General features: G+C 41.2%; 1 protein-coding gene across 1 annotated transcript; it reads left to right on the forward strand.

The window, feature by feature from the left end:
- Positions 1 to 553: 553 nt before the first annotated feature.
- On the forward strand, positions 554 to 13811 carry LOC117750609 (MAGUK p55 subfamily member 4-like). Its single transcript, XM_034561878.1, has 17 exons — positions 554 to 575; positions 1113 to 1234; positions 1320 to 1397; positions 2091 to 2174; positions 2250 to 2381; positions 5912 to 5993; positions 6111 to 6196; positions 6453 to 6524; positions 6863 to 7059; positions 9905 to 9981; positions 10119 to 10136; positions 11416 to 11583; positions 11709 to 11789; positions 12299 to 12392; positions 12604 to 12712; positions 13372 to 13506; positions 13626 to 13811. Exons 1-17 carry the CDS (start codon positions 554 to 556, stop codon positions 13809 to 13811), a joined length of 1743 nt encoding a protein of 580 aa, XP_034417769.1.
- The last annotated feature ends 5509 nt before the right edge of the window (positions 13812 to 19320 follow it).

Raw genomic sequence — 19320 nt, forward strand, 5'->3', positions numbered from 1 at the left:
TCCATAATACAACCTTATGAGAAAGACTGACATTAGGGGTTTTTCACACCTGATAGTCAGATTTGAGGTTGGTCTTTTTGTTACATTAAATACATGTTGGCTGATAAGCCAAATATAATAACAAACCTATTTGTGAAGTAAATGAAAATGGTGGAATGGAAAAGCAAGATTTTGTTTTTATATATACAAATTCACAATTAATTCAGTTAGACAAAACACAAGTATTTGCGGCAGAAAGACTTCCTGCTTTAAACTTTAACGTACTTACCGCATATCAACGCACCGAGTTTTTATTAAAATGATTATTTCAGAGATGTTCACTTCTGTTACCTCAAGCGCTTCTCTGTCAGCGTACACGTGGCTGACAGTGCATGCTAGTGCATGTGAGCCTGTCTCGTTGGCTAGCTATTGCTGTCATTTGTTTGTAATGATAATGATAAAGTAATGACCCTGCTGCATTAGATCAGAGTAGGATTCATATTCAAAGATGTTGTTTTTTCCTTTTCTTTTCTAGTAAAACCCTTTTCCTTTACGGTGATTGTGGACAATCACCATGAGAGAAGCAATGGAGGACGGTGAGAAACGCACGAACACACACACAAACACACACGCACACTAAATCTAACCTGCATTGATTGCATTCATTGTTTATTGTCTGACTTTAATTCAGTCTTAATCCTGAACTTGAGTCTAAATCCATGGGTGGGGTTAGCTTCAATTGGATTCTAATGTAAAACCTAATTCAGATGGTATTAGTGTCTCTCTGTGGGGTCAGGGCTCCTCGGTGTCAGATAATCCTGTCAGGCCCAAACACGTCTGTTTTTCAACCTTTACTCAAGAGAAACTTTCAACCCTAAGCATCTGCCTCGATATTACAGCATGTTCAAATACAATGTTGTCTGTTGTTGACTGGTGTAATGCATATAATGACATAACCAGAGGTGGAACAATTATTCAGATCCGTTACTTAAGTAGCAGTACTCTGACCACACTGTGAAAATGCTCTACATTAAACAGAAGTATATATTCATATTGTGTGTGTGCGTGTGTGTGTGTGTGTGTGTGTGTGTGTGTGTGTGTGTGAGCGTGTGTGTGTGTGTGTGTTTCTGCAGGTATCAGTGAAATGCTGTCCAGTGTGGTGGAGGACGTCAGTCTCGGGGTCAACAGAAACATTTTTGGTGCTGAAGTTCTGCATGAACTGCTGAGTGCACCGTGGCTGCACGCTCTGCTGAAGGTAAGACAAGACTCCACAAACCCGAAAGCAGACACACCATGGACATGTCAAACAATGACCTCATTTCCTGTTTTCATTGCTCTAGATTTATGAGTGCCTGTTGCAGTTCGAGAGGTCCACACCCACACCCCTTCTGCCTTATGCCTCAGGACTCTCACATGAGGTTTATGCACCCCCCCCCCCCCCCCCCCCCCCCACCCACACACACACACACACACACAGACATGCACACACACACCTAGATACGTATCAGGATCTGTCTTGTACACACTAGGATAAGCATATTCATGTTTGAACAGAAAGGACAATGCAGCAAATGTGTCTTCAGAATGATGCATGTTCGATGCAATACTAATTATTATAATTACAGAAAAAAAGAAAATAAAGCCCAACAAATCGTCACTGCCTGGACATCAATAGGAGCATGTCCTTGTTTCCTAAAACCATCCAAAGTTTGAGCTCATTCTTAATCACATAAAAACATTTTTAAAGAGGCCTCACAGATTACTAATAATAATGTTAACTTTTATTGATCCCACAGTGGGGAAATTCTTCTCTGCATTTGACCCATCCTTAGTTATTAGGGAGCAGTGGGCTGCAGTGAATCACCTGGGGAGCAACTGGGGGTTCAGTTTCTTGATCAAGGACACTTCGACATGCAACTATGGGGAGAGTGGGGATCGAACCGGCTACCTTGTGGTTGCGGGACGACCACTCTCCTCATGAGCTACAGACCCTTTTATTGACCCACACAGTGGAGAAATTCTTGCATTTAATTACATCTGATATGAGTGTTAGCATCTGTATTTCTGTCTGACTATCTGTCTGTCTGTCTGCCTGTCTGTCTGTCCATCAGATCATGGCTACAATAGAAAAGGTCCACCGTCCCTCCGCTGAAGCCAGAGAGCTCTACAGCCTCCTCAGCTCACCACACATGCAGGTGTGTATCACTCATGTACAAGCTCTTTCAGAACGTGTGGGTGCTCTGATATAACACATGCTACCTGTCTCTCAGGCCCTCCTATCATCTCACGACAGTGTAGCCCAGTCAGACTATGGACCCGTTTTACCGCCTCTGCCTGATGAGATGCCCGATGGCGAGGAGGCCATGAGGATCGTGTGTCTGGTGAAGAACAACCAGCCGCTGGTGAGACATAAGCTTTCTTTCTATTTCCAATTTTCGTGACTTGGTCGTGGTAAGTTGTTCTGATGGTGTAAGCTTTTGTTTGTAACTGGTGCAGTTAACACAAAGTCATTTTCCATTTCCACCAGTTCTACAAGAGAAGTTATGAAATGGTGAAACTGGTCAAACCTGATAACACATCTCATTTATTCCTCCTTAAATAAATACATCTGGTTGTCAGTGAAGATCCATATTCTTTCTAAAATAATAATTTGGTGAGCTAATATTAATTATTCAACCCAGTTTCCCAGTTAAATGTATACTACTAGATATTAGTGATGGAAGGAAAATAAGTATGTTTACTCACAAACTTGTAGGTACTTTTATTGTACTTGGTGTTCTGCTCCTTCATACGTCTACGACACTAAATCTCAGAGAGTAATGTACTTTTACTCCCCTACATTTTAAAAATTCAGAAGTATTCAGATCTTTTACTGAGCTAAAAATAGCACCAGTGTAGAAATGATCTGTTACATACAAGTCCTGCATTGAAACTAAAAGTACAAAAGTATTATCATAAGAATATACTTAAAGTACAATCAGTAAAATTACTCATGATGCAGAATTGCTCATTTTAGAATAATGTATATTATAATATTGGAATATAACTGGTTGTGTCACAATTCTTAATGAGCTCATTGATGATTTTTAGATTTTCATATTCATATTGCATATTCATATTCTTCTTTAGAAATGACATGGTATTAAGTGAGCTATAACTGCCATATTGTGGAGTAATGTACCACACTGAGGCCATATGGTTGGATTTAAATAACTAATTTGAATGTAATAACTTGTTTCCCCATGTCAATTGACAGTTATCTGTCTGAGGGTTGATATTGATCTGTAACTGCCTCACAGGTAATTAGTTACATTTTAAGCTATGAGAAAAGACCTTTCATCATCTTTTGTTAACCAAGAACAGAGAAGAGCGCAGAGCAAGTGTAGGTGACGGAGTCCGAGTGATTCGTAGTCGTTGGAGCAGCCTCCGTCGCCTCACGTTGGACCGTCTGGTCCCTGCAAGGAGGGCGTGGTCGGGGGAGGAGCTTAGAGCCACTGAAAGTGAAGCCCGGCCTTTGCCCCTCCCCAGGGGAGGCCAGTCACGTCCTTTCCTCCCCCGGTACGAGTCAACCGGAAGCTGCTGTTTGCGTCCACAAACCGCAGAGCTTTGGAAGAAAGGGCTCCACCAATCAGATCCTACTGTCTTTAGCCCGGCCTCCTGCACCGGTAAGAGGAGGAGGACTGTCAATCCATGCACTCATCAAGCATGCATCCATTTTTTGTGTTCACTCGTTCATTTTCCGACAATTCATCCAGCATGGGGTGTATTTATCAGGAGAGTTAACAGAGCACGACTCTCAGTGCAACTTATGATGACGTGTTGTAGTATTGTGATTATTAAATATTGAAAAAAATAAAAACATACAGAACAATGTAATGCTCATAAGCTCTTCTGGCAGCTCCCAACAGGTTGTCCATCTCTGAAATTTGCACATTCCTTTGTCGGAAAGACCATCTTTGGTTGATCCAGAACATGTGTTGAGGGACGACAACGAGTTCATCTATTAGTTCATCCATCATGTACCTCTCAACTCACAAACATACTTATGATCCTCACCATGTGTCAATCGTCATCACCAGTCTTTTTCATCTTACCATCCTGTGTTCCCGCAATGCTGGTTTTTTTCAATAATGTATTTTCACATTTCTTTTGTCTCTTTCTTTCTTATCTTCATTTGCCCCACCGACATGGAGGTCCATTTTTAGAGAAACTCAATCACAAGGAGGGAGAAGGTGCCTCTACCGGAGGGAGCAGTGATGACTACGCCTACCCTCCTCCTCCGGTCCCAGTTTACAGTCTGAGCTTTCCTAACTCCCCCGTCTTTTACAAAAAGGGGGCTACAGGGGGACACTCGAGGAACATCCCTACACCCGGCAGGAGCCCCTCTTGCACTGGGATGAACCCACTTAGAGCCCACACAGCACCTTCTAGTCCTGCAGCTCATCGCTCCACTCGGCAGCAGGGGGTTAGCACTCTCCCGACCCCTGGTAGGCAACATGTCTGTCAAACTGGATCTCATAACAAACTCCAAGAAGAGCCTCTAAGTCGGCCCTCAGTGACCCACTACTCTACCGCTTCTCATCGCAATGGACGCCAGAAGCAATCACAGCAGACGAGAAACGAGCAGGAGCAACCAAAACGCTGTCAACAACGGGAGCTCCCCAAACAGTGCAGCATGGAGGAACTCATGTCCACCGTCCAGACGGTGGCCACAAGCATTGAGCACGGCACTCAAGACGTCTGCCATCTTGGCCAGAAGATGGTGGCGGCCACGGAGATGATCACCGGCAGTGTGGAAGAGAATGCCCAGGCGCTCAACCTGCTGGCCGAGGTGGTCGACAAGCTCCAAGGGCTCATTGTGGCCAGCAAACATACAGAGGCTTTAGCTCCGTGCAGGCCCAAACGGCACACTCCTCCCCCACCTCCTCCAAGAGTCTCCTCAATGTCTCCCAAAGAGGTCCGCAAACCTCCCACACCTTACCCACGACACCTCTCGTCCTCCTCTTCTTCTTCTTCTTGCACTTCCTCGTCTTCATCCACGTCTGTCAGTACCTGTGCAGACGGCTTCACGACATCGAGGTGTCCAAAACAAATTAACCGGGGCTCCAAGAGGACGGTGGTGACCTTTGGTGTCACCCACAGGGCAGGTGGGAGTGGTGGTAACGGACAGGCGAGGCTCCACAATGGAGATGCTCTGGAGGAGCAACAAGACTGTCATAGCACAGGGTGCTTGACAACCAACAAGAAGAAAAAGAAGAAGTAGGGCCCAAAACAAGCCGTGTCCTCTCCTTTTCTGCGTGGAAAATAGACTCTGAAACTGAATAAGATATCTCGACTTCTTCTTATCAATATAAATCTCCATCAGAATTTGGATCCCAACAATTAGTTCAAGGAACAAAGTTAGACCATATACCAGAAGCAGACGAACAATTCGAACAACAAACACTTTTTTAGAGACAGTTGTTTTTTTTCACCTCTGGATTTACCACTGGAAGGGTGAAAAGCTAAATATTTGAAGGTACAAAATAATTACATCTCCTATTCCATCCAGCTATTCTTAAAACTGTGACATCATCGACTCTCTTGTATTCATTGCAGTTGCTCTTGTAGACCATATGTTAGTCTTCGCCTTTCTCATCTTAATTTAGCTTTAATTAGTTGAAGGAAGTCCAGGTGGTTTAATGCACAACTCAACGGGACAGTAGTTACAAACAAATTGGCATAAACTAAATACTTTGTGTAACCAACTCATTTCCTTCCATCAGCTCATGCTTCAAGAGGTTCAGTCATCAGTTGCTTTCATCCCGTCCTCATTTGTATCCTTCCCCAATGTGCTCTTCTCTCTGTACACAGAGCTGTCCTAAAAGCTGTCACATAGTGCTTCTGTAGCCACTAATGGTTGCTCAATTTGGAATAACTGTCTATATGTCAGGGGGCGACCATTAGGAGGGACGAGGAAACGGGAGAGATCTACATCGCCAGGGTCATTCATGGAGGACTGGCTGACCGCAGCGGTGAGATCTAACTGTATTAAATAGGAATCAAATATAACATACAATACCAGAGACATAAAAATGTATTACACATGGTCAGAATGTGAAATGTCATGGTTTCATGTGTATGTTTTCCAGGACTCCTCCATCCTGGTGATCTGTTAGTGGAGGTAAACGGAAACCCTGTGGTGGGTATGGAGCCAGGACAGGTCATCCAGATACTGGTAGGACACCTGAGGGGGGAATTACATACATAATTACAAAATAATGGCCAGAGATGACATATGTAACGAAATTGTTCATTTTCTTTTTTGTAACGCAAAAACTATATCAAACAAAAAACCATCAATAAATTAGAAAATAGAATAAGGAATAGCTCCTGTTTGGTTTTGTGACTGCATACTTCTCATACTTGTGATCTTGTAATCTGATTATTAAAACAATTGCTCAGTTATTTACTAGTTTTTGTTGTATTTGCAGATCAATTCCCAGGGAACAATCCTGTTCAAAGTCATTCCTGATCAAGCTCAGAGCAGCAGCAGACAGAAGTCGGTAAGAAACGGCCATCAAACATCTTCAGATGGTTGTCTGTAGTAAAGAAACTCACCTTTACTAAAAGTACAAATAGAAGAATGTAAAAATCCTACTTGAGTAAGAGTACATATGTATTATCAGCTTCATGCAGTAAAAGTACTGGTTGTGCAGTATGACTGTGACTGTTATCCAGTTATATGTCACATTTACTTTACTTAATGAAACCACGGGAGAAGCTCAGAGGGGTAATGTATCTTTGATGGAACTGCTAACAACTCATAAACATCTACACTGACAAGTGAGAGGATGTTTAGATTTGGGAGATTTCCTTGAATCCGTCTCTCTGTGTTCGTCAGGTGTACATGAGGGCGTTGGTGGACTACTCCCCCTTGCAGGACTCCTCCATCCCCTGTCCCGATGCAGGGATGGCGTTCAGCCGAGGAGACCTGCTGGAGGTGGTCGACCAGTCGGACGGACGCTGGTGGCAGGCCAGGAAGCTGCCCTGCGCTGCATCCTGCGCTGGTTTGATTCCCTCTGCCAGCATGCTGAAGAGGTGACACCTCACACACCCTGAATATGAACCTTACATGTGTTTCATCATTCCCAACTAAACTAAAGGGCCGTACTAATGTTTTAGCATCTTTTAACAGATTTAATAGAAATACCATATACGATACAAACTGTAAAATGTCTGAAATCTGCTTTTCACGGTTCAGCTTTTCAATTCAATTCAATTCAGTTTATTTTGTATAGCCCAATATCACAAATTACAAATTTGCCTCAGAGGGCTTTACAATCTGTACATATATGACATCCCTGTCCCAGGACCTCACATCGGATCAGGAAAAACTCCCCAAAAATAACCTTTGACAAGGAAAAAAGGGAAGAAACCTTCAGGAGAGCAACAGAGGAGGATCCCTCTCCCCGGATGGACAGAAGCAATAGATGTCATGTGTATAGAATGAACAGCATTTAAAAAGTTACATAAACACATTACATGAATATGACAATGTATGAATGGAACTCCAATCCATGAAACAGAAGGAGGTAGAGAGGAGGGGGCGGGGCATCAGCAGGGCCAAGGTGGGAGGCCGGCTCACCAGGCATCAGACACCTCCAGGTCCAATGGACCCTATGAGACGTGAAGTCACAACGACTCCGGGGAGGAAGCAGAGTTAATAAGGTGCAATGGAGAGATGTAAATGTATCCATAAGGAGAGAGAGAAGAGGAGAGAGGTGCTCAGTGTATCCTAAAACATCCCCCAGCAGCCTATAAGCCTATAGCAGCATATCAAGGGGCTCGACCAGGGCAAACCTGATTCAGCCCTAACTATAAGCACTATCAAACAGGAAAGTCTTAAGTCTATTCTTGAATGAGGTGACTGTGTCTGCCTCCCGGACTGAAAGTGGAAGCTGGTTCCATAAAAGAGGAGCTTGATAACTGAAGGCTCTGGCTCCCATCCTACTTTTTAGGACTCTAGGAACCACAAGTAGCCCCGCATTTAGTGAGCGCAGCTCTCTAGTGGGGCAATATGGTACTACAAGCTCCTTAAGATATGATGGTGCATCACCAATCAAGGCTTTGTAGGTGAGGAGAAGAATTTTATATGTGATTCTTGATTTTACAGGGAGCCAGTGCAGAGCAGCTAATACAGGAGTAATGTGATCTCTTTTCTTAGTTTTTGTGAGTACACGAGCTGCAGCATTCTGGATCAACTGGAGGGATTTAAGAGACTTATTAGGGCAGCCTGATAATAAGGAGTTGCAGTAATCTAGTCTGGAAGTAACAAACGTGTGAACCAGCTTTTCTGCATCTTTTTGAGACAAGATGTGCCTGATTTTTTAAATGTTATGTAGATGAAAAAATGCAATCCTTGAGATTTGCTTAACGTGGGAGTTAAAGGAGTTAAAGTCTCGGTCAAAGATAACTCCTAGATTCTTTACAGTGGTGTTGGATGCCAGGGCAATGCCATCTACAGAAACCACATCACCAGATAATTGATCTCTGAGGTGTTCAGGGCCCAGTAAAATAACTTCAGTTTTGTCTGAGTTTAACATCAGGAAGTTGCAGGTCATCTATGTTTTTATGTCTTTAAGACATTCTTGAATTTTAGCGAGCTGGTTGGTCTCCTCTGGTTTGATCGATAGATATAATTGAGTATCATCTGCATAACAATGAAAGTTTATGGAGTGTTTCCTGATAATATTGCCCAAAGGAAGCATATATAAGGTAAATAAAATTGGTCCAAGCACAGAACCTTAAAGCCTTATAGCTTTGACGTGAAAGGAAATGCAGTTCAATCAGGGAGAGACCAGGTAGATAAAGAAAGGATGCATGTTATTGTTAACAGATGATATAAAATGATAAAGTCTCAGAGTCTTTGGCGCTTGGACTCTGCGGGGAGATTTGAAATTGAGGGCCGACTGCCCTGATCAGCAACGAGATAGATCCCCCCGTGGAGTCCAGACCTGGTGGTGGCTGATGAGCTGATGGAATGATGAGTTGATGAGGCTGATGGATCCGTGGAGACTGGGCGGAGATGGGGAGGTGGAGGGGTGCGTAACAGCAGCATGAAAGAACTGAAGGTAGGGAGACAGTCATGTTTAAATGAGACAGCAGCGAGATGATTGGCTAGCCATGTCATTGTTTCCTTGTGCTGATTGGATAGAGAGGATCAGCTGATCTGCGCAGCTGGTGTCATGATTGACGGTGCAGGACGATGACAGCAAGTAAACAATGTGTGAGCATGCGTGAGGAATGATTGGCAGGAATGTGAGGAATAGATGGCGGGCTGAGGGGTCGGGTCTTCTTGTCTGAACTTGTGCTAGAGCTCCATTTGTAACTCCCTCCGTACGACACACTATGTGTATAAATATAAATATGAGACCCAATATTTGAATATTCTAAATTTGAATTGAATAAAACAATAAAAAGAACTACGTATACAAACGTAGTCCTAAAGGAAGAAATGAATAAACTAAATTAGTATTTACAATGAAAATATACAAACACAAAATATGTGCAATAACAGCAGGGATGGAAAGTAACTTACTCAAGTAATGTATTTTAGTACAATTGTGGGGTACTTCTTCTTTACTTTTATATTTAAGTCTTTTTGTGTCTTTCCAGGAAATCTTAAAACTATATTTATAAAGAAATTAATACAGTAATTTGTATTAGCGTTTTAATTATGGTGTTAAATATGTATACACCCTGCCATACCAAAAACAATCAAACATGATCCAAAGATGTGGATGTTTTCTGTGTTTTATGTTATCAAAGTCGTTGAAGGAATTCAATATGAAGCAGCATATATACTGTATACTGTCTTTTTTGATGAAAAACAAGTTGTTTGTAGCTGCAACTCAAATGTGTAATTGCTCCTCTCTCTCTGCAGTAAACAAAGGGAACAGTGGTGGTGTCAGCCATTGGAGGTCCATACCTGCATCAGACCCTGTAAGCACTCATCATTATCACTACCATCATTCACATCATTATGATTATCTCTCTTGACATCTGTGACAAACAACCCTTTTTTTAATTTTTACTTTTTATTTTGCATTTTCAACAAACAACCCTTTTGATGACGTTTTTCTTCTGTCTGTCCTCAGTGACTCAGGACGATAACGGTGGGTGAGACAGCTTATTGTTCACTCATTGTGTCCGTTTCATTTAAACATTTGATCCAATAGTTTAGTATCTTCATGTGACTTCAGAAGGTCTGTGATGATATTGATGATGCATGTATTAAACTGTCATGTGGTGTGAATGGTGAGGCAAAGAGCTGCATATGTTACTGTGCAAGTAATGGAGCTTGGTTTATATATATTAATCCGTGGAGGGGAAATTCTTACATTTTCTTATTTTGTTTAACGCAGACATAAATTGGTCTGAGCTGTAGTTACTTAATTTGTAACATTCATATGCGTTCATATGTCATATATATATATATATATATATATATATATATATATATATATATATATATATACACTAAAACATGCAGTACTGTCTCACGTGAGGTGAGATATTCATGTGTGGCAACAATAAACAAGCAGCTCAAGTGAAAGCAAGAGAGTTTTTTGTGATTTAAAAAAGTATACTTTTCTTTTACATGTTCCAGAGAATTATCAAATACATTCTGACGACAAGCGCAGCGTAACAGGTAAAAAACACTATGATGAATATATGATACTTGACGTTGTGTATAGACTGAAATTAATCAACATCTTCTGTTTTACTCATCTTCACAGAGCTGGAAGAAATATACTTGGGTAGGTGTTTATTTAGGCATACAGGAGAATGGTTGTCTGTGTTAACAGCTGAAGTGAGTGAAGAGTTGTTGTGTTTTCTTCCTTCAGATAAGGCTGACCCTGATATTATTGATGGAATATACCTGGGTAAGACACAATGTATTCATTTGTTTGTCTGTCAGTTTATACACTAATAAGCACAACGGAGTAACAGAGGGAGTGAATGCATGATTAACAGTTCGATTTAACAGTTCTGATCACATTTGTTTTGACTGAAACATTGTTAGTGAACATATCTGACAAGTCGCAAAATGTTAATATTGAACAAAAATGTTAGCCGATCACTTATTTTATTAACTTCCTATAACATACACTTTAACATTAACTTTATTGAACTTCTTTATGGTTGTGTACTCACAGCTCCTGGTTAAGGTTAGGGAAAGAACTTGATCTTGGATAAATATTGATTTCCCAATCATATATATATATATATATATGTGTATGATACTGTATATATAGTATTGATGTATAACGTTGTATCAATATCAATTCTTCCACTTAATCTCTGGGAGAGTTTGTCAGAAGTTTAATACATAAAATATACTGTAACTGTGTCACAGATACAATGAGTGAATGAATGAATTGTGTTCACCAGCCGGTTTCCGGCAGAGTTTCCGTCTCTGGAGGAGAACGTCCGTCAGGAGGAGACGACAGTCCTGCACCTCCTGCTCACCCAACAGCAGTGCCCTTTCCACCCCCTACGAGGAGGTGGCTTTGTACCAGCGCCCCCCGCAGGAGAACCACCGCCTCATCATCATCATAGGTGAGACAGGAATCTTTAAACTATCATTTAGTTTTGAGTGTTTTCTCTCACAGTATGTGTCCCCCTTTCATTTCCATATTCTCTATTATATTTACTGTTTATACAATATATTTTTCCATGTCCAGGTGCTACAAGAGTTGGAGTGAATGAGCTCAGGAAAAGACTCATCAAACTGAACCCTTCAACCTTCCAGGGACCCGTACCTCGTATGTGCCTCCACAAATCCAATATATTCATATATAGTGTCTCCACAGATATAAGTTTGCTGTTTTACAATGTGTGTGACATGGTTACAGGAGGGAATCTACAATGATAGAAAAGACATTTAAAAAAATGTGTTTTCGTATTGTGCATCATTCACAATGTTCAAATGGAATATTATGTGATGAAAAGAAGTTACAAGTTACTTTAAAATCAAAGACATGTTTTTAGATTTCTTTTGGACAACAAATATTTTGGGGTTTACACATAAATGATAACAACAAAACTAAGTCGTCAGTCATGTTAGCAGCAAGTGAAGAAATTTATTAAACCAAAGTATTGTTATAATCATCATGGTGACTGACCACAAAAAAACAGGAAATGGAACAAACCAAAAGAGGGGTCATGAGGTCAATGGTTTTCGTGAGGTTCGATAAGGATTTACTGGTTCATAATCTTGAGTTCTACATTAAGTAAGTAGTAACGCACTGGTTTTGATTGGTTGTTCCTCCAGACACCACTCGTCCAATCAGAGCAGGGGAGCAGACAGGACGAGAGTACCACTTTGTCACCAAAGAGCTGTTTGAGTACATGGTTTGTAACCACAGGTGCGCTTATTCTAAATTGTCTTTTCTTTTAACTTGATTTCTGTATTTGACTGTGCACATTTTATTTTTCTGAATTATTATTAGGAGATACTGTGATTATTTTACTTCAGGTTAAATGTATGTTCACTACAAGGTTTTGCTACGCAATTGTCCATTATTATTCATTTCTAGCTTTTAACTATATTTGTACCTCCGCCGTGTGTGTGTTCAGGTTTGTGGATTATGGGGAGCAGAAGGGCCACCTGTATGGGACTAGCATTGATGCTATTGATGAGGTGCTAAAACGAGGACGGATGTGCATCCTCGATGTGGAACCACATGTGAGTTTAATTAAGAAGAGCGTTGTTGACAGCATGGATCCACTTATTTCGCATTGATAGTTTGATTATTGGACTAAATCCAAGGTGGCAGAAACGTGAAAACACCATGCACCTTCATCTTGTCCATCGGTTCCTATTGAAGACATACATTATTGAAACACAAATGTATAACTCTGTGTTTAAAAAAAAAGTCTCCTAAAGCAGCTGGTCACTGCAGTATTTATCAAACAAACAGGAGGAAATTGTTGGGGACTATTTTTACCGGTAGATTAGACATATTACATTTAAGAATTTAAAATAATAATAATAACTTGATTTATATACCACCTTTAAAAACAGAGTTTACAAAGTGCTCTATAGAGAAGCAAAGCACAGTTATACACAACGTCAATACAGGTAAACATTTAAGAAATACAGGAGGCAGAAAAGACCATGCCACATAGGCAACGAACACAACAAGACCAAACACAGACAACCAAAAAGAGCAAATGCAATAGAAAAAATAGACAAACAAAATCAGGGGAATCAAAGAACTGCATAAAAGGACGTAAAAGGATGTAAAAGGACACCATCATTTAAAAGCAATTCTATAAAAATGGGTTTTAAGAAGTGATTTAAAAAGTTACTGATTCTGCGAGATATGTTGGTTTTGTCATCAGAGCATCCAGCCGCTGAGGACGAGGAAACTGAAGCCGTACGTGATCTTCATCAAAGCTCCCGGTCCAGACAGACTGAGACATACGCGGAGAGACGCTCGAGTCCTCACCAACTACTCCGTCAACAGAGCGTTCACAGTAAGAGCTCCAGCGATGTTAAAGCACGACAACAGACATATTACACGTAACGGCACCAAGTGCAGAAAGAAAGCAGTGAAAATGCAAAACATGTAGCCCTCATGTTTCCCCGCCTGCAGGAGGACGACTTTGTGGAGCTGGAGGAGGCGTCCCGGCTGATGGAGGCCAAGTACAAACAGTTATTCGACCGCACGTTGGTGAACGACGACCTGCAGCACGCCTGCATGCAGCTCTGCTCCATCATCCAGGAGGCACAGGACGAACCACAGTGGATACCTGTCAGCTGGAGTCGAACGGAGGAGTAAAGGAGGAGAGGGGAGATGTTGGAAGATTTTGGGACAAAAAAACTGAGTGAGAATAAGAAAAGAAGGTGGAGACGTGTTGGATAAAAGAGGACAATGCTGAGTAAAATATGAAGAACTGGAAAGGAGAGAAAAGATCTGGATATGGAGACAAATGAGATGAAGAAAGATGCTACAACATGATGGAGAGGAGGTTGCGTGAAGGGAATTCTTATTTATTATTCTTATTTGTATTTGTCTTTGCAATTTGCACCAAAACTCTCAAATAGTATTTATAATTGTAGTTGTGCAAATATTTCTCAGGGGTGAATTACGATGTGAAGCATGTTTTTCCCATAACGACCTTTCCATTCTCTTTTCATTAATTCTCAATGTTGGCAGGATCGCAAGCTTGAATAATACGCAGGCTAAAAGAATAAAGGACGACTGTCGTCATCGCGTTACCTCATGTCTTCTCTTAAACGCTGCACCTTAAAGTTTAAGTTAATTGGCATGAAATCAGACCTTGTTTTTGATACTATTTACATCAGATTCTGAAATTATCAAATGTATATTCATTATTAACTCTCTGTAGAGGGATTTGTATTGTAGGTGGAAGTAGAAGAGCCTGAATAAGTGCTGTGGCACCTCACCTGTAAACCCTCCTCCAACTCTGATGTGTGCAAAGGATTTCCTTCTGTCTGTCCAGGGGACCACATGTTACATGAGGTCTTGGGAGACAATTAATAGGTTAATTAATATATTTTGAATATGGTTTAATTAGACATTTATTTAATCTTTACTGTTTTTGAACTTCGAACAGAGTTTTATTCGCGCATCCAACACTCACGGAGCTGCATGACCAATCATTTTGAGTGGCATTTGTGTCCACCTGATGAATGGCAGTCAAATATTCACTATCTTTTAGCTCTGTTTTCGGTCTCCACCAGCTCCTGAGGGAAATATCTCTATCTTCTAACTGCTAAATACTCGTCTCTCTTCACCGGCTAGTGTCTGTCTGCCGTCTGCTGATGAGCAGGTGTAGTGTACAGTGGGTTTTTACTACTTCTTCTCTGAAGACGACGCTATGAGTGAACCAGAACAGTAAAGTTGTGGGCCGGACAGATGAATAATGAGCTGGAACTCGCTATGAATCTCCAATTAAATGAGAGGAAGCATTTTACACTTTAACTCAACCAGCTTTGACGTTTCTTTCTCTGAAACTCTATGCTGGCAACTGCTCAGTCTGAACTTTCTGAAAACAGACCGGCAAGCATGACATGTTTGTTTTATTTAGAATAAATGTGAGCATGTACATACTTACAGTATGTGTTATAATTAATATAATTAAAGATCAAGATACAATCATGTGCGTGCATTTGTCTTCAATCCTCTGCATATCTGGATAGCTGCAGCTCAGCCGATTTAACAGCAGGATTAGTCTTCTCTTCAGCTTTACTGTCATCTACACAACCTGCAGCAAGTGGTGGGCAGCGTAACACAACATAACAGATAACAAGACACGGTGAGCGGATAGGACAGGAAATATTACAATAACAAAAATAAAAAAGGAGAAAATGAATATATAAGAACTCAGATATTGTACTTAAGTAAAGGCAGTAATACCACAGGTTAGAATGAATTGTCAAAGATCAAAATGACCCAAAATGACAGTACTTGTTGCCCTTATCAGAATAAACTGGGAAACTTATTCAATGTATGCATGTGTTAATCACTATATAGGAACTGTATATTTTTGAAAATTAGCAGCAAACAAGTATTTGCTATGTGAAAGTTTAGGGGATTCATGGCGTCCTGAGCAGAGCATCGTCCCCCGGGCGCTGTGTTCGAAATCAATCACAGTCACAGCCTGTTTGGATCCGAGATGCTGGTGCTTAAGTGTGATATCTAGTGGCTCTGAAAGTCATATAACCTTTAATGGTGCATCTGGAAAAGGTGGTGCCATGTTTTAATTACTTTATAAAATACAGGGTAGCTTGTGAATTCTTAGAGGTTTTTAGAGGTTTCCCCACGATAAGCAGACACCAACAGTTTGTGCTTAGAAATAACTCAGTACCGACCTCTAGTGGCGGAGGTCGGTACCGCCTTAACACAGACTTTTCACCTGAAGTGCTCAGACTTGGCTCATGCCACGTGCAGCAGCCAATTTTGATTGAGGTTAATAAGGCCTTGATTAGCTGGTAACGCTAAAAGCTATTATTAAGGTAATAAATCAATAAACAGTATTGGCCCTTTTCATAGACAAAGGCAGTAGAGGTTCACTTAATGGAGCATATTAAGTAAAGTACAAGTAGCTCAAAGTTGTTCTTAGGTGCAGTGCTTGAGTAAATGTACATACTTACTGCCCACCATTGATCTCTGATGTATTGCGAACATCTTAATCTGCATTTGATGGATATGTCATGATAGATCATGTTCCTGATTTAGTTTTATTGTTTGCCCAGGTACATCCGATGATGCGGCTGAGAGAATCACTGAACTAGAATTGAAAGTGCAAGAGCTTAAACTCAAACAGGTGACCATTCTACAGCAACAGCCTCAAATTAAACACTTTTGTGCCTCAGACAAAGACCTCAGCAAAGACCGCAGGCTGCCTTTCATTGACGAGTGATTCATTGTTCCTCTGCAGAATTGCAGTTGGACTTAAAGAAAAGGTTTACTGGCATCAGTATTTAACGACAGTGTATCGACAGTTAGTCAAACCATCATCACAAGAAATAACCCAAAGATACAGTCTAACACATGTAGGATGGAGTCATGGTCGACAAAGGGTTTTTAATTGAAGATATGCTGGCAGAGGCAGGAGCAACACTGATCAACCCCCGACACTCAAAACCCCTCAGCTCAACACAACAGACATTTTTAAAAAACAGCGAGTGATCCACTTCCAGGTGGAGTTGGCGACGTGCTAGAAGAGCTTCCTGCAGCAGAAACGGGATGATGGTATTGAAGACATAGCTGGTCTACAAACGGGAGGAGTCCAGATGCTGGAGGATGCAGTGAAGGGCCATGTAGACCTGCCGGCTCTGGAGGCGAACTGCAGGGGGTCCAGGAGTGGGTTTGGTGAGGGTTTTGAGGTGGGACAGGACAAGGCGCTCAAACAACTTCAGAGTCAGGGCGGCGAGCCTGGAGTCGTTTATTCCTTGTCACCCTTGTTTTTTCGGGGGACGGGATGATGATGGAGGCCTTGAAGCAGGCTGGAGGTGTTGAAAATGTCTGTGAACACCAGAAACAGCTGATCAGCACAATGCTTCGGGATGGAGGGAGAGAGTCTGGGCCGGCTGCGTTCTGACTTTTAAACGGCATGTTGACTTCTCTCTCTTTAGAATAGAAAGAGTCATCGTGGTGGTGGTGGGGGAGGTGGGCTCTGCATGGGTGATTGGGAGGCATGGACCCCTGCTGATCTGGGGGAGGGGGACCTGGTGGTCTGGAAGTGGTGGATGGGGTCATGGGGGATGGGGTCGGGACTGTGCCATTGTCTTTTAAAGCAACATTGAAACTTGTTCAGCTTGTTTTATTGGTAGTGCAGTAACACTATCCATAATAATAACAATCCCACAAAAAGATATGCTAATCTTGAAATAAAAATGTAGCCATGTTTATTGTATCCACACAGATTAGCTGCTATAGCTAACTCGGCTAAGAGAAGACAAGCTGATTGTTATCTTTACTTTAAAAACTGCGGGTATAAAAATGAATTATAAAAATACTAATAATCAGAAAGAAACCTTGGTAATCTATATTAAGAAAATGTATTGATAAGCGTCTCCATTTGTAAATATATATGCAGGGTTGTGCGAAACAGACGGATGCCAGGAGACAAACACAGTGACGTTCCTGGTGGGCGGAGTTAAAAGTCCTCCAGGTGTAACCGTATAAAAACGCATACAGGACGTGCCCACTGTGCAAAACAAGCGCTCCTTGACTCTACACACGGAGGAAATAACGGAGAAAGAAGCACTCGATCTCTGCGTTTTGGACTCGGCAAAAGACTGGTGTGAATAAATAAAAGTAAGTACATTACGTTACGATTCATAGCTGTGCACTGAGCCCATATGATGCCGTTTAAATGCAGCACTTAACGCCAGCTACCTGAACACGAGCCAGGTAAAATAAACGGGAATGTTCACAATGCTCTTTCTACGTTAAAATGTTCTTGCAATTAGTTTCTTAACGCGAATTCCGTGAAAAGCAAAACTGTGGAGAATATGACTCAAGGGAGGATTTATCTTTTTAAAGTACGAGCCTGTTTGAGTTTTGTGCATAAAGTTAACGGTGGAAAGTTAACATTTAAATGTAAAGGAGCACGTGCGAGAGCGAGCCCTTTTCTTATCTACTGTTCCTGTGTGTTAGTTGCCGGTCAGTACGTTGATTATACCATTTTGCAAGATTGACCACGTATTAATGCTCAGATGCACTAAACTTGCATTAAACCACCAGCATTATTGTGTCGATCCACAGTGGTCTAAATGTGTCTGTTTAACATGTAAATCCTTTTTTTTTTTACAGATATAAAATTATCTCTGTCTACATTGAAACGGCATTGTGTTTGATCATAGGGTTCTCAATGGCTGCAAGGAGAAACAGACAACCTCCTGTATGGGATGCGATAGAACATGCTGTCAAGGCCCTCGACAAGACTGCAGACTTGGAAGTTAAATACATCAACTCTTTTAAAGGTGTGTTATTTAATGTAATGTAAGAGTGTGTATTCGTACTCAGGGGCTCGGTAAAGAAAACAAATTTAAAGTTGCATAGCATAAAGTGGTGCATTGTGTTCTTGCACCCACAGGACCATATAGTTGTCTTTGTATTTGTATGTAGTGCGCTAGGAGGATGCACAAAGCAAACTACTTTTACTTGTTGGGGGTTTTCACCATTTTTTTTGTCATGTGATTATTGATATGAAAAAAATAGTTCCCATGTGCAGCTTTTAGGTAATACACGTAAAGCTTTTCATTGTATCTATGCGTTTGTGTTAGGTCGAGGTGTGTTTGCCAAAGCTCAATTCCAAAAAGGAGACTTTGTGGTGGAGTATAGAGGCGAGTTGATAAGTGCTGAAGAATCTCAGAGGAGGAGGTCGATATATCATGGCAGATGTACTGTCTTCATGTTTGATTTCTACTGGCGAGAACGAGCATGGTGGTGAGGATTACATTTTTTTTTTTTTCCATATCCCAAACAAATGTTTATTAATTCAGTCAGTAACTATAACCATCAGTAATGTAGCCTGTGTTGCACATTAGATGCATGTATCCAAATCTTCAAGTAATTTCACTATTGAGAGCTGGGCTTTGTTACTCAAAACTAACTGTTGACAGATTCAATCAATACTTTGATTATATGAAGCTTTACCTGTGATTTATTATAATTTTGAAGTATTGATGCAGCTCAAGAAGATGCTAGTCTTGGAAGACTAGTCAATGATGACCACAGCCATCCAAACTGCAAGATGAAGGTCATAACGGAGGCCAAGCCACACCTCGTTCTCTTTGCTCTGAAGGACATTAAT

The sequence above is a fragment of the Cyclopterus lumpus genome, chromosome 21, assembly GCF_009769545.1.
Source record: "Cyclopterus lumpus isolate fCycLum1 chromosome 21, fCycLum1.pri, whole genome shotgun sequence".
Lineage (NCBI taxonomy): Eukaryota > Metazoa > Chordata > Actinopteri > Perciformes > Cyclopteridae > Cyclopterus > Cyclopterus lumpus.